Source organism: Castor canadensis, chromosome 16 (assembly GCF_047511655.1).
Source record: "Castor canadensis chromosome 16, mCasCan1.hap1v2, whole genome shotgun sequence".
In the NCBI taxonomy this organism is placed as follows: domain Eukaryota; kingdom Metazoa; phylum Chordata; class Mammalia; order Rodentia; family Castoridae; genus Castor; species Castor canadensis.
The window spans coordinates 22,110,383-22,125,163 of NC_133401.1; the positions used below are offsets into that span (position 1 = coordinate 22,110,383).

Here is a 14,781-nt window from a genome sequence, read left to right on the forward strand (position 1 = left end):
TAGAGTGAGACCCATGGAGTGTGTTTATTCTGGCGTTTGTAGCAGCAGCAGTGAGGGGGATCGGCCAGATAGGGTGTGGAGAACACAAGGTGTAATGACAGGTGTGTGTGTGTGTGTGTCTGAGGGGACACATGGGGCATGGGTCCATTGACATTCTCGGTGAGAACAGGGTCAGGACACCAAGTCTTGGACAACACTAAAGAGACAGAGAGACTGATAGACAGAGGGATGGGGGTCGGGGTCCCCCAGACATGCATGGCCCCTTGCCTTGAGGGGGAGCCCCAGGGAAGAGAAGACAGACAGTGGAGGCTGAGTGCCCCCCACCCTGAAACAGGGAACTGGGCCCGCCGGCCTCCCGGCCTCCCGCCTCCAGGAGAAGGGCAGGCCCAGGGTGGCCCCGCACCAGCAGCTCGGACGCTATGGCTTCGAGGAGATGAGTTCACGGTCCGGGCAGGAAGGGAGAGGTTCCTCAGGGCCTGGTTCGATCCCCAGCCTGGACCAGACCTGCACAATGGCAGTGAAGAGGCCAGTGCGTGAGAGAGCAAGGTCACCTTTCCCAGCTGGATCAGCATCTCAGGGAGAGGCGGGACGCCTGGGTCTAGGCCATTTCTCCCTCAGGCCCAGGGGTCCAGACCCCAGCCTCCTCCCTCAGACTCAGGGGTCCAGGTCCCAGCCTCCTCCCTCAGACCTAGAGTCCAACCCCGGCCTCCTCCTCAGACCCAGAGTCCAGACCCCGGACTCCTCCATCAGACCCAGGGGTCCAGGGCAGCCCTCCCTCTGTTCTGGGTCCTTACCCCTCACTCTGAGTTCTCCTTCTCTGATAGTCCCTTGCCACCTTTTGTGAAGCTGGTCAAAGTCTTTTCCTGAGGGGAAACCAGAAGATTCAGGGTGGGGAGCCGAGCGCATCAGCAGGGTGAGGCATCAAGCCTGTGTCATTATTTACTGAACTTTTTTTCCACTGGGCTATGAATGGGTGGGTGGTGTTACCGCCCCATTGTGAGGATGGGGAAACAGGCTGGAGAAGACAAATCCCCAAAAATACAGGGAAAGGTGAGCTCATGGGGGTGACTGGGCCTCAGTGGGACTGAGACCTGTCCTGGGGGCGCAGGGGAATCATAGAGTGCAGTCGGGAAAGCTGGGGCCAGCTGTGGGTGTAGACAGACCCTGTGGGGCCATGCAAGGCACTGTTGGCTGAAAGTCAGGGGCACAGCCAAGTGTCAGTCCACCATCCTGGCAGAGCAGGGTCACATCTGTCCAGGTCCCAGCTTGACCTTTGAGCCCGGCTAGGAATGAGCTCCAGGCTGGGGTGAGGCAGGAATTCACCCCAGCACCATCTTCCAGGGAGTGTTCCAAACTCAGCAGCCCAGTAAAGAGTATCTTAATGTGCTAGTTCTCTTTTCTCTCTCCCTCTTCCTTGCTTCTTCCTTCCTCCCTCTTCCCTTCCCTTCTCCTTCCTTCCCTCCTCCCTTTTCTCCCTCCCTCCCTCCCTCCCTCCTTCCCTGCCTCCCTCCCTCCCTTCCTTCCTTCTTTCCTTCCTTCCTTCCATACTAGGCCTTGAGCTCAGGGCCTACATCTTGAGCCACTCCAGCCCTTTTTTGTGAAGGGTTTTTTTCAAAATAGGGTCTCACAAAGTATTTGTCTGGGCTGGCTTTGAACCACGATCCTCTGATCTCTGCCTCCTGAGTAGCCTAGATTACAGGCGTAAGCCACCAGCCCCAGGCTTTAATGCACTAGCTTTAAAAAGCCAATTCTTTTTAAATAAGAATTTAATTAAGCCAGGCGCTAGTGGCTCACACTTGTAATTCCTGCTACTTGGGAGGCTGAGATAACAGAGGATCATGTTTTGAGGCCAGTCTGGGTAAATAGTTCAAGATCCCCATCTCCAAAATAAGAAGAGCAAAATGGACTGAAGGAGTGGCTCAAGTGGTAGAGCACCTGCTTTGCAAGTGCAAAGCCCCAAGTTCAAACCACAGTCTCACAAAAAAATTTAATTTCAAATTTAATGCAAAAATCCATGATGAACAAAATACCAACTTTTATTTTTTAATTACTTCTTCCAATTTTTAAATAAAAAGTTCCATGCCACATGAGGGTCTGACCACAGTTGCTGGTCCAAAGGAAAATTTGTGCTGTATACAAACACTTTTATATTTATTTATTTATTTGTTTATTTGGCAGGGCTGGGCTTTGAACTCAGGGCCTCAGGCTTGCTAGGCAGGCGCTCTACCACTCGAGTCACTCCACCAGCCCTTTGTGCTTTAGTTATTTTTCAGGTTGGGGCTCTCATTTTTGCCTGGCCTGACCTCAAAACTCCATCCTTCTACCCATGGCCTCCTCTGTCACTGTGATGACAAATGTGCACCACCATGCCTGGCTTGTTGGTTGAGATGGGGTCTTTGCTAACTTTCTTCCCAGGTTGGACTCAAATCAAGATCCTCCTGATCTTCAACTCCCAAGTAGCTGGGATTACAGGCAAGCACCAACAGGTCTGGCTTATGTATTTTTCATGGTTAATTCCTTCCCCCTCAGAAAGCCAAAACAATTGAAAGACAGTGAAAAATTAGCCTAGTGAAATGGCCATGGTTATTTTATGCTTAAATATTTTTTATATATATTCTAAACAAAATTCACTACAATCTTACTTTCTCAGTTTTAATGATAGTAAAGTCAAGCATCATGTTTTCAAAATGGACTTTTTTCTTTTCTTCTTCTTTTTTTTTTTTTTTGACAGTATTAGGGTTTGAACTCAAGGTCTCACGCTTGCTAGGCAGGTGATCTACCACTTGAGTCACTCCCCAGTCCTGCTTTTCTTATTTTGCCTTGAGAAAATGGTATTTTGATGAGTTTTCTGATCGAGTGATGAGTGTGAATGGCTTTTAATATTAAAAGGTGGTCACAGCTGCTGAAAACCACTCAGTCCTCTGCCACCTCCTGTCTTTCCCCAACTGAACCTCCTTCAGAACCCAGTACTGCTGGGTGCCGGTGGCTCACGCCTGTAATCCCAGTTAATCAGGAGCCAGAGATCAGGAAGGTCACGGTTCAAGCCAGCCTGGACAGATAGTTTCGCGAGACCCTATCTTGAAAATACCCATCACAAAAATAGGGCTGGTGGAGTGACTCAAGGCCCTGAGATCAAACCCCAGTACCGAAAACAAAACAAAAAAACAGTCCTTCCAACCGGCAGGCATCTGCTCCAATGCCACCTCCCCCAGAAGCCCTCCCTGACCCCCTCATCTATGGGTAGCCCTGTTCGAATCCTTCTACTTCCCGCACTTGCAGACATTATTATTACAGAATTATCACTACTATTCGTTGCAGTTTTGGGGGTCTAGCCCTAGACCTGCCATGTGCTAGGCAAGTACTCTGTCTCTCAGCTACACACTGACAATGTAGTAATTTTCACACCCTGCTGAGAGAGAGAGAGAGAGAGAGAGAGAGAGAGAGAGAGAGTCGCTTTATCACAGTTCCCTCTCTTTGTTTTGTGTTTGGCATCCTGGGTGATCATAAGAACAGTGGAGCCTGACATGGTGATGCACATCTATAAACCCAGGACTCAGAAAGCTGAGGCAGGAAATTTGAGAGTTCAAGGCCAGCCTGAGTTACATAATGAGATTTTGTCTCAAAAAACAAAAAAACCAGCTGAGCCTGGTGCTGGTTCAGGTCTGTGATCCTAGCTACTGGGGGAGGGAGAGGGAGGGGACAGAGATCAGGAGATTCATCATGGTCCAGGTTGGTAGAGGCAAAAAAAGTCAGCAAGACCCTATGTCAGAAATAACCAAAGCAAAAACACCTGGGGGTGAGGCCTGAGCGGTAGAACGCCTGCTTAGCAAGCACAAGGTCCTGAGTTCAAACCCCTGGAGCTGCCCCTGACTGAACTCACCGAATTAGCACAAATGTACTGAAGGTAGCTTCCCAGCAGAGGAAACTGAGGCACAGAGAGGTTAAGTAACTTGCTCTAGGTCACACAGCAGTGGCATCTGACTGCCACCGAGGACAGGGCCCTGGTGGCCGCCACTCACCTCCACAAGCTGATGCCAGTGTTCCACTGGCTTGCGGGGATTCGCCAGCATCTCCGCCCAGTGCTCCCGGCCGTGGGGGTCGGCGGCTTCGGGGCCCACGCGGCACACGCCTATCACCTCGTTGTGACCGATGCTGGGGGTGCAGGTCGGTGATTAGTGGGGACAAGGTGGACAGGTCCTCTCCCGACCCTCCACGCCCCACCCCAGGCCACCGCTCACCAGTCGTAGTCCACCACGGCGATGCTGAGCCCCACGTTCTCTACGCTCTCGGGGGCCACGTCGAACACCAGCGCCTCATTGTATGTGGGGTTCAGAGTGTTCTTCTTAATGGATGTTTTCCGCTTCTTCAGACGCCGCCCCTCGCTGATCAGAGAAGCCTTCACATAGGGGTCTGGGGGTGGGAAGGGAGGGCACTGAACAGCGACCTCCCTGCTCAGACCCAGGGATCCAGACCCCAGCCTCCTCCCTCAGACCCAGGGATCCAGACCCCAGCCTCCTCCCTCAGACCCAGGGGTCCAGAACCCAGCCTCCTCCCTCAGACCCAGGGATCCAGACCCCAGCCTCCTCCCTCAGACCCAGGGGTCCAGTTCCAGCCTCCTCCCTCAGACCCAGGGGTCCAGACCCAGCCTCCTCCCTCAGACCCAGGGGTCCAGACCCAGCCTCCTCCCTCAGACCCCGGGGTCCAGTTCCAGCCCTCCTCCCTCAGACCCAGGGGTCCAGGCCCCAGTCCTCCTCCCTCAGACCCAGGGATCCAGGCCCCAGCCTCCTCCCTCAGACCCGGGGGTCCAGTTCCAGCCGTCCTCCCTCAGACCGGTGTGTCCCAGGACTCACCAGAGAAGCCAGTAAGGTCCATGGCTTTGAGGTTGGAGGCTTTGATAATGGTGACAGTTAGGCGCCCGGCCGTGGGGAGGTAGCAGAGGGAGAAGTTGAGCTCCCCGAGATCTGCCTTTTCCTGCAGTGGGGAAAGGGTCAGTGATGCTCCCCATCCCTGTCTTTCTCTCTGTCTCTGTCTCTGTCTCTGTCTCGCTCTCTCTGTCTCTCCCTCTCCAGCTCCCAGCTGTCCTCCCTGATGCCCGGGCTTGGCTCCCATCTACTCCACAATCTGACTCTGAGCCAAGGCCAGGCAGCTCCCAGGCCACAGCTGCCCCATACAGTGAAAGCCTATTTGTTCTGCAGGGAAGATGGAAGGGATGTGGTGGGAGGGGGAGAAGAGTGGGAGACAGACAAGACAGAGTCAAAGTGCCGAGAGCTACACTGGGAAGACAGATCATAGACGAAGCTCTAAAGTGAGGGGATAGACACCGAGAGAGAGAGAGAGAGAGAGAGAGAGAGAGAGAGAGAGACCGACCCAGAGCAAGAGGGGGACAGAGACAGAGACCCAGAGAGAAAGAGAGACCCAAAGAAAGAGAGAGAGAGAGAGAGAGACCCAGAGAAATAGAGACAGAGATGAGAGAGAGTGAGAGACAGACGGAGACATGAAGACAAGATAAGAGAGATATACAGAGAGAAAGAGAGGTGGATATCCAAAGCAGGGGGGAAAGACCCAGAGACAGGGGGACAGAGATTCAGAGACAAAGAGAAGACACACACACAGAGAAAGGGGGACAGAGATCAAAAGAGAGATAGAGACCCAGAGATGGGGTGGGGGAGAAAAAGAGAGAGGGAAGGAGAGAGAAACAGGGACCATGGAGGGGAGCAAAGACCCAGGGAGGGAGGACAGAGTCCCAGAAAGAGAGTGACCCCAGAAAGAGAGCTAAAGACCCAGAGATGGCAGGGGGTGGGGGACAGGGGCAGGAACTATGAGACCCAGAGAGAGAGACAGAGGGAGAGAGAAAGAGAGAGCGGTATGGGCAAAGTGTAGAGAGGGAGAAACTGAGCCCGGTGCACAAATAGAAAGAGGTACGAGATAAGGAGACACAGGATTCCGCCCTAGTGAAAGCAGGAGATCCACCCTGAGCAGAGTGGGGTTGGAGGGAGTCAGGGTCCTTCTGATGGAGTCGGCACTGACCTCCCACATATGCTGCCAGGTCCCTGCACCGTGGGGCCTTTGACCAGAATACCCTTCTCTCCCTGCCTCCTGTCACCTGCTCAGCTTTCTGGTCACCTCTTCCCATAAGCTCCCATCCCTTACAGTCCTGAGCAGATGCTCCTCCTGTGTTCCCATAACACTGGCCCGTGACACCAGCTGTGACACTCTGGACCTGGAACTCCTGAGGACCATGTGGTTTGGAAGAACAGAAGAATGAAAGGGGACCAAACACATGAATGATGAATGAGTGAGTGAGGAGTAGATAGATGAACGAATGACTCAGTGAAAAGGTGGTTCGTGTCTGTAATCCCAGCTACTTGGGAGACCGAGATCAGGAGGATCAGAGTGGAGACCAGCAGGGAAAAATAGTTTTTTGAGACCCCCAGCTCCAAAATAACCAAAGCAAGATGGACTGGAGGTGTGGCTTGAGCGGTAGAGCGCCTGCTTTGCAAGTGCGAAGACCCGAGTTCAAGCCCCAGTCCCACCAGAAGACAAAGTGAATGAGTGAAGACCATAGGTGGTGATGGCAGAGAGGACATGAGAACGGACAGAAAAAGGAAGAGACAAGATGGCCCTTGTATGGGGCTGCCCCGGGGGGTGGCAAGGAGGTGACAGACAGGAGCCCTGGAGACAGGGACCCTGGAAGTAAGCTCTGAGATCCCAAAGGCCAGCCTTGGGAGACTGAGCCAGCAGGTGTGGGAGAGCCCAGGGAGGGGCCTATGGGAAGAGCTATCAGTATCAGTATCACTGGCAGACAGGGAAACTGAGGCTCGGAGCCAGTCCTCTGATGCTATGAGGCATGGCTTCCCTAGACTGGGAACTGGGAGGGCTGGGGAGGTAGGCTGTGAAGCTTGGCAGCTCAAGGGGTCAGAACACCCAGCAAAGCCTGGGAGTGAGGCTGGGACAGGATGGACATGCAGGAAAAGGAGCTGTGGTGGGGGTCAGGGCTGGAAGAGTGTGGAAGAAGCCATGGGTGGAGTCAGTACTGTGGGCTCCACAACCAGATGCTGGGAAACTGGGGGAACACCAGGGATGCAAGCATGTCTGAGGCTTGGGAGAATCAGGCTGTCAGGGTCGGGGGTGGGGAGACTGTGAAGAAACAGATGGAGTTTGAAGGTGAGGGGTTTGAAAATTTAAGGGGTTCAAAGAATTGGAACCTCAGGAAAAGCAGAAGTGGGAAAGTCAAGGAGGTTGGGAGGAAAAGGAAGAGGAGTGTCAGAAATTGAGGTGAGAGAGCAGAAGTCACAGAGCTGCGACTTAATGCATCAGATGTGAAGGACAAGAGAATTCAGGAATCTGGAGCCAGGCATGGTGGTGCACGCCTGTAATCCCAGCTACTTGAGAGGTGGAGGAGGAGGATAATGAATTAAAGGCCAGTCCAGATGAAGTTAGCAAGACCCTCTCTCAGAAACAAAATAAAAGCAAAAGGGCGGCGGGTGTGACTCGAGTCTCACCCCTCAAAAAAAATCTGGACTCTGGGATCCATTGACCTGAGGCCAATGTTTGAGAGAGCTGGGAGGGCTGGGGGCCATCATTCCTTCTCCATTCCTGCTTGTACATTTGCATTAACCCCCAAGACAGCCAGTTTGGAAAATCCAGGAACAAGAGCTTTCGAGGTTGCAGGGCAGAGGGTGCAAACCCAGGGGTCTGCGGCCCAGAGAGGGGAAGGTCAGGGGAGGGGCTGGTGGGCTGCAGGCCACTGACCGAGCCACCCTCCACGATGTCCCTCCAGAGTGGGCGGTCGGGAGGCTGCTCGGCCAGCTCCAGCAGGTTGTCCAGCACCACCTGGCCGATGAGGTCGTGCCGCGAGAAGCGGTCAAAGTCATAGACGCTGAAGTGCAGCTTGCGCTGGGCCAGCTCAGCCAGGGGCACGGAGAACTGAAACGTCTCGTTGAAGACGGGGTTCAGTGTCTTCCTGTGCACCTGGAGGAGGCAAGAGAAGGACACAGACACCATGTCTCCAGCTCTTCTTCCCAGACCAGTAGTCCATGCCCCCCCAATTCCAGGACACCAGTCTCTGGCCCCCAGCCCTCCTCCCTCAGACCCAGGGATCCAGGCCCATCCTCCCCCCACATAAACCCCATGTCCAGCCATGAGCCTGGACCAAAGACACTGACCTTGGTCTGGAATTTTTTCTTGCGGTCCGGCAACAGGTAGATCTTGACGTACGGGTCGGAGAAGCCGTTGGAGTCCTTGGCTGGGAGATCCAGGGCCTGCAGGATTCGCACCACGAGCTGGTCGGAGCCATACAGGTACCGCAGGGCAAAGCTGATGCGGCCGCAGGGAGCCCCAGCCTCTCCTGAGCTCCCGCCCCGCCGGCCACCGGGCCCGGTGCCCTGGTACAGCTCCGGCTTGATCTGCCCGATGAGTTTGGCTTTCTCTTCCCCGCCTGGCAAGGGTAATGGTAGGGCAGGAGGCCGCTCCTCACTGCTGGGGTCCGGCTGGGTGGTGAGGGTCTGTTGGGTGAGGGGCCGGGGCAGGGCTGGGTACCTGTTGAGAGGAGACCAAGGTGGGGTCAGTGGTTCTAGTTTCTGGCTGTATTTGCTGATCTGGGAGATTTCTCTGGCCTCTTCTTCAACTCCCAGCCTCATGGCCTCTAATCCTCTGTTTTGTTTGCTGTGTGACATTCAGAAAACTGCTTGTGCTCTGTGTCGCTCAGCTTCTCCATCTCTATCAAACCGCATTGCTAAGCTACAGCTCTCTGCAGATGTGCAGAGGAATCAGCTTCCAGAAGCTGCCATGGACCTCCGGTAACCCAGAATAACTTCTCTCTGGTCCCGTAGGACCCCACATCTGCCCAGCTCTACGCCTCTCCCAATCTGTGCCTTTCCTCTCTGTTGGCATTGCCCCCTCTCCCACCTGAGCCCGTCCTCTCCTGCCTGGACTCCCAGCCTCCACTTTCTCCCTCTTGTCCACCCATCTGTGGCCCCAGAGGGGTCTTTGACAACCAAAGCCTCCCGTGTTCTTCCCCTGCTCACAGCTCTCACATAGCTCCCTAGTGCCCTTGCACAAAATCTCAGCCTTGAGGCCTGCATGGTTTGGTGTCTGCAGTCACAGCTCCAAATTTGTTCTCATTGACCCCATGACTCCTGGAGGTTCCCACAATGCACTGTGACTGCCTTGGCAGGGGCTGGTCCCTCCACCTGGGATGCCTGGCCACACCCCTGCCTCCTTGCCTGCTAATTCTTTTTCATCCTTCAGGTCTCAGCCAAGGCAACACCACCTCCAGGAAGCCCTCAGCCTCTTCCCGGTCTGGGCCCAGGGTCTCCTTGGGACTCTTGGTGGTCCCCTGGGTGGCTTTCTTGCCTGCCTAGCCCACTGCGGCGGGACTGTGTGAGCTCTGAGGGTGGAGTCAGAGCTTCCTGACACCCCACTCAAGCCCAGCTATACAAAGCACTCGGTGTGTATGTGTGCAGAATGAGGACTGATGAATGAATCCCCAGTCTCTCAGGAACTTGGAAATCCCACCCCCACACTCCTCCACTTCCTGACCCAGGACTCAGGTGAGTCATAGATAGGAAGGAAAAGACAGAGAAGAGGACCAGAAGCTCAGCGTGGCCCCCACTCCAGTAGCCTCTCTCACCTGGTAGTGGGTGCAAGGCTTGTGACTTGCTGATGGGACTGCGCACTGGGCAGGCCCCCACCACTAGGGGGCAGCAGGAGCAGCCCGGAGCCGGCCCCGCTCTCGGAGGGCAGCTCAGGAGACGTCTGGCTCGGTTTCACTCCAGCAGCCACCATAGCTGCCGCGGCGGCCTCTGGATATGAGTCCATGTCCAAGTACGAGGGTTCAGGGGGCTCGGCACCCCCCAGGCTGCCCGGCTCCAGCAGCTCAGCGAAGGGTGGATGGTGGGCCGTGTGGTGTGGGCCACCCAGAAGAGGATGGTCGCCTAAGCCAGCTCCCAGGTGGTGCCCTCCGCCGCCTACCAGGCCCGCCAGCCCAACCCCAGGGCCTAGGTCTTTGCGCAGGGGGCCACCAACCACTGCTGAGCCTCCCTTGTCCCTCCAGGGCACCCAGCACAACTTCCAGGACACGAAGAGGGAGACGCCCAGAAGAACAATGCCACAGAATGTCACGATGACTGACAGCAGGCTCACCGAGATGTCTGGAAAGTGAGGAGAGAGGTCAGGGGTCAGGACAGACTGAGTGCATCCCCACTGCTGTCCCAAGAGTGGTGACGCTTAGAATTTGCCATGCACCATCCTGAGCACTTTACACCCCTCAGAGACAGGTGTTTCTCTGCAATCATTTTGAAAAAGGTTGCAGGGGGCAGGCAACTGTGGCTCACACCTGTAATCCCAGCTACCTTGGGAGGCTGAGATCAGAAGGATGGAGGTTCAAGCACAGCTCGGGCAAATGGCTCTTGAGACCTCTATCCCCAAAATAATCAGAGCAAACTGGACTGGAGGAGTGCCTCAAGCTGTGGAGCGCTTGCTTTGCGAGTGTGAAGCCCTAAGTTCAAACCACAGTCCCACCCCCAAGAAAAAACAGGTGGTGAGGTTGTATCACATCCCCATGTAGTAACAAGGGATCTCATTTGTGAAGACAGAATATTCCAGATTTTACTCTTTTTGTGTGTGGCGGTAACTGGGATTGAACTCAGTGCTTTGCACTTGCTAGGCAAGCACTCTCTCCTGAGACACACACCTTGTCCTTTTGCATTTATTTTGTTTTTTGGGTAGGGTCTCATGTTTTTGCCCAGGCTGACCTTGGACCATGATTCTCCTAACTCCACCCCCTGAGTAGCTGGGATACAGGCATGCACAACCATGCCTAGCCCTACAGATTTCTCTCTGTCTCTTCCTCCCACTCTTGCCTTTCCTCTCTCTCCTCTTTGCTTCTTCTCTCTCCTCCTCTCTCTTCTCCTTCTTTTCTCTTTCTCTCTCTCCCTCTCACTCTCTTGGATAGCATTGGGCTTGAACTCAGGGCCTTGTGCTTGGTAGGCAGGCGCTCTACCACTTGAGCCATGCCCACAGCCCAGGCTTTACTCTGAGCCACCCAGATATGCTCAGATGATGCTGAAACGGTGGACACTGAAATAGCAGGCAGGTCAGGACTCAAGTCACAGCCTGCTGTGCAGCCTTGGGAACCCACCTTAACCTCTCTGAGGCTTAATCTTCCATTTGCCCAAGAGTAACAGCCCAGCCATTTACAGTGGGTTACAGGAACGCGGGGGAACCGGGGCATGCGGAATATCATAGGGGACACTTTCAAGGGGTGGCTACGTCCCAGACACTTCAGGGAACAGAGGGAAACAGGTCCGTAGACACAAAGTCACATACCCCAAGTGCCAGGGGTCCCTGCCTCCAGAGCCTGTGGTTTTCCCCATGAGCTACACTCAATACTTCCCAACAGATGGTGGCCCAATGTGACTTTCTAAGATGATAATCAGTCCACTGGTGCTGTCACGTGATCCAGCATCCTCTACAAAAGCCTCTGAATGCCAGTGACAGGCTGGTCCACCTTGTAGAAAACTCCAAGCACAACTTTTGCGTGTGTGTGTGTGTGTGTGTGTGTATACTAGGATTCGAACTCAGGGCTTTGCACTTGCTAGGCAGGCACTCTACCACTTGAGCCACACCCCCAGCCCTTTTTGCTTTGGTTATTTTTCAGGTAGGGTCTTGTGTTTGTGCCCAGACTGGCCTGGAACCTTGATCCTTCTACATTTGTCTTCTCAGGTACCACCACACCCAGCTTATGACAGAGACGGGGTCTTGTTAATTTTTTCCCCTAAAACTGTGATCCTCCCAATCTCTGCCTCCCCAGTAGCTGGGATTACAGATGTGAATCACTGCACCTGTCCCTATACAGTCTGCTTCTTGCAACCAAAGGTTTGTGGCTCATTTGGTAATTGGTACCAGGGGTGGGGTTTTCTGGATATGACCCTGAAGGCCTTATGTGTCTGTGTTGGACTTGACTCCTGGGTCTCAGTGGGGAGGACAGGGCAGGCCTGTTACATCCTGCTACTGTCAGCAGGGACAAGAAAATGGGACAGATGCGTTCGGGGGACAGGCAGGGAGCAGTAAGGGACATGTTCTGGTCCTGTACTGCCTGGTGAAGTGACAGCAGTGTGTGACAGCAATCCTCCCAACACTGTGGAACCTAGGGATGACTTATCCCATCTCACAGATGAGAAAACTCTGAAGAGAGGAAGTGAGACCCTGGCAGAGGGACTCTGACTCTCCTCCTGCCTCCTGCCACCTTCCTCGGGGCAGTACTAAGTCACCCACACCTGCTGAGAGTCCTGGGGAAACCAGAGGCCAGAATTTTTTTTTTTCTTATGGTACTCGTCCTTGCTAGGCAGGCAATGTACTGCTTGAGCCAGACCTCCAGCCCTTTTGCATTGGTTATTTTTGAGATGGGGTCTTGCTTTAAGCCAGGGCCAGCCTGGACCTCCATCTCCTATTTGTGCTTCCTCATGTAGCTGCACCACCATAAACAGCTTTTTAATTGGTTGACATGGGGTCTCACTGTTTGCCCAGTCTCCTCTCTGGCATAGCTAGGAGTACAGGTGCGACCCACCACTTTGTTTTTTACCAGCCCCCTGGACATGGGAAGAGTCAGGGCAGAGGGTCATTGTGCAGGAAAATTAAACAGAGACTTCCCATGTTGTTAGCCTGCCCCAGAGGCTATCCAGGTGAAAACGTGAGTTCTTTATGCCCCTTGGGCTCCACATTTCTGTGTGTGCCACCTGGGAGCAGGGAACTGGGCCTGGAGAGGCAGTGCACTTGTTCAGTAAAAGATCCACCCTCATGGTTCATGCCTGTAATCCCAGCACTCAGGAGGCTGAAGTAGGAGGATTGCAAGTTCCAGGCCAGCCCTGGACTACATAGTAAGACCCTGTCTCAAGCAACAGCAACAACCTGCTCCTTCCTGGTCCTGTGACTTGGACAAGCCACATCAGTCTTCTGAGCCTCAGTTTCCCCATGGAATATGGGGATTACATATACCTCAGTGAGCACTCAGTGAAATAAGGCAAAGGGCCTTGCCTGTCCTCTGGGCACCAGCTGGTCCTCCATAAGCAAATTCCAACTTTCACAAAGATATCTAAAGGGGATAATTGGTGGCCATCATTGGGGGAGGAGGCCCACAGGGCAAAATCCAAACGATCTTTCGCCATAGTTTGGGAGATGGGGTAGCAGCAAGCAGGATGGAGGAGAGACTCCAGGTGGGACCAGCCTCAGAAGGAATGCAAAGTCAAGCAGGGCTGCTGTCTGTCACGGAGGAGTGCTGACCTGCATCTGGGCCCCGGGGATAGCCTCGGATTCGCAGTTCATTGAACTCCTGGCACCTGTCACTGGTGTCGGCATCCCGGACCCGCGCACAGAGGTCTGAGACCAGGATGAGGGCCCGCCGGCAGAGATCATCTTCGTAGTCCCCAGACATGGTGGCTGTCTGGTCCTGTGCTTGGGAGGGCCAGGCAAGGGACAGATAGACAGCAGACAGAGGGAGACAGGGAGGGAAGGGGAGAGGGGGAGTGAGGAGATAGGCAAGGAGGCAGAGATGAGGCAGATGGGTCAGGGACCAGGGTTAGAGGAGGAAGGGTGTGGACAGATATTAGGGAGGAGTGGACAAGGAGAAGGAAATAGACAAGAGGACAGAAATTAGGGGTGGATCTGCAAGAAGGTTGTAACAGGGGCTGACCAACCAAGGGGACAGAGTGGACAAGAGGCCAGAGAATAGTCAAGGATGACAAGGAGATTGGGGAAGGCCAGTAAAGGGGCAGAGTCAAGATGCAGATAAGGGGTGCACCAGTGGGGGGCAGAATTCAGGAATGGACACAAGGTGACAGCCATTCATCATTGATTCATTCACCCAACAAATATTCATCCAGTGCCAACTCCACACCAGGCACTGGATTGCAGACACAGCAGGAAACAAAGTAGTGGAGTCAGTGACTTCTTGGTGTCACAAGCCAATGAGAGGAGACACTGCACATAAGTAAACAAACAAACAAACACGACACTCTCAACTGTGAAAAATGCTTTAAAAGAAATAGCCGGAGGATGTCTCCCAAAGGAACCAGGAGCGAGGCAGTCAGGGTGGGCTCTCTGGGAAGGGAAGGATGGGATGGAGCCAGCCATGGGCAGTGGGCAGCAGGGCTGGAGCAGGGAAAAGCATTTCGAGCATCTGGAACAGTATGATCAGGGGCTCAGAGTGAGAAACTGGTTGGAGGGTCAGAGGAAGGAGAAGGAGCCACACTGGAAAGAAGAGGAGAGAGAAGAGGAGAACTATGAAGGTAGCTAAGAAGAGATGGAGATACAGGTGTGGGGACCAAGTCGAGTGAGGGAGAGATGAGAGGAGGTAAGAGAGATAACCGGGAGGGCAAACTGGGGCCCAGAACAGAGGGAGAGATGAACAGACAGACAAAAGCAAAGTCAAAGACTGAGATTTGGGAGAGCGGCAAAAAGGAGATGGGGGAGCAGCATGTATTCACGGGAGCTGAGAGGTGGGGGCTGAGAGACAGGTGCACAGAGAGAAGTAAAAAGGGGAAAACAAGAGAGTGAAACAGCGGGACTGAAGGATAGAGGGTGCAGAAATACAGGACAGACAGACAGACGATGGCTGGAGATCACAGACAGAAGGGTAGAGAGAGGAGAGCTGGGTGGACAGATGTGGGTCCAGGGGGAAGGTTGGATAGGGGCACAAATGACAGGGGGCCAGGAGAAGAAGGGGGATGGGGAGCAGAATCAGTGACACATGGTTTGGAGCAGACATCAGAAACAGGCTGGAAA

The 14,781-nt window shown here is 54.1% G+C and overlaps 2 protein-coding genes across 7 annotated transcripts in view; one reads left to right on the top strand and one right to left on the bottom strand.

Moving 5' to 3' along the window:
* Window positions 1–14,781, bottom strand: part of Syt3 (synaptotagmin 3) — a 15,635-nt gene continuing 854 nt past the window's right edge. For 3 of the 6 annotated variants that reach the window (XM_074058053.1, XM_074058054.1, XM_020159916.2), the window contains 9 exons: window positions 13,282–13,452; window positions 9,632–10,151; window positions 8,166–8,538; window positions 7,753–7,971; window positions 4,851–4,971; window positions 4,239–4,410; window positions 4,020–4,152; window positions 795–863; window positions 1–504 (listed from right to left, as the gene is read on the bottom strand). In XM_074058053.1, the coding sequence (XP_073914154.1) occupies window positions 798–863; window positions 4,020–4,152; window positions 4,239–4,410; window positions 4,851–4,971; window positions 7,753–7,971; window positions 8,166–8,538; window positions 9,632–10,151; window positions 13,282–13,432 (1,755 nt within the window). In that variant the 5' untranslated portion in view covers window positions 13,433–13,452 and the 3' untranslated portion in view covers window positions 1–504; window positions 795–797. Of the gene's footprint in view, window positions 505–794; window positions 864–4,018; window positions 4,153–4,238; window positions 4,411–4,850; window positions 4,972–7,752; window positions 7,972–8,165; window positions 8,539–9,631; window positions 10,152–13,281; window positions 13,453–14,781 lie in introns of those variants that run through there. The other 3 variants (XM_074058052.1, XM_074058051.1, XR_012442704.1) reach the window with 2 other exon arrangements.
* The window catches only part of C16H19orf81 (chromosome 16 C19orf81 homolog), a 26,825-nt gene continuing 26,187 nt past the window's right edge, over window positions 14,144–14,781 (top strand). The window contains exon 1 of the mRNA XM_074058055.1: window positions 14,144–14,350. Coding sequence (XP_073914156.1) covers window positions 14,341–14,350 — 10 coding nt within the window. The 5' untranslated portion in view covers window positions 14,144–14,340. The remainder of the gene's footprint in view (window positions 14,351–14,781) is intronic.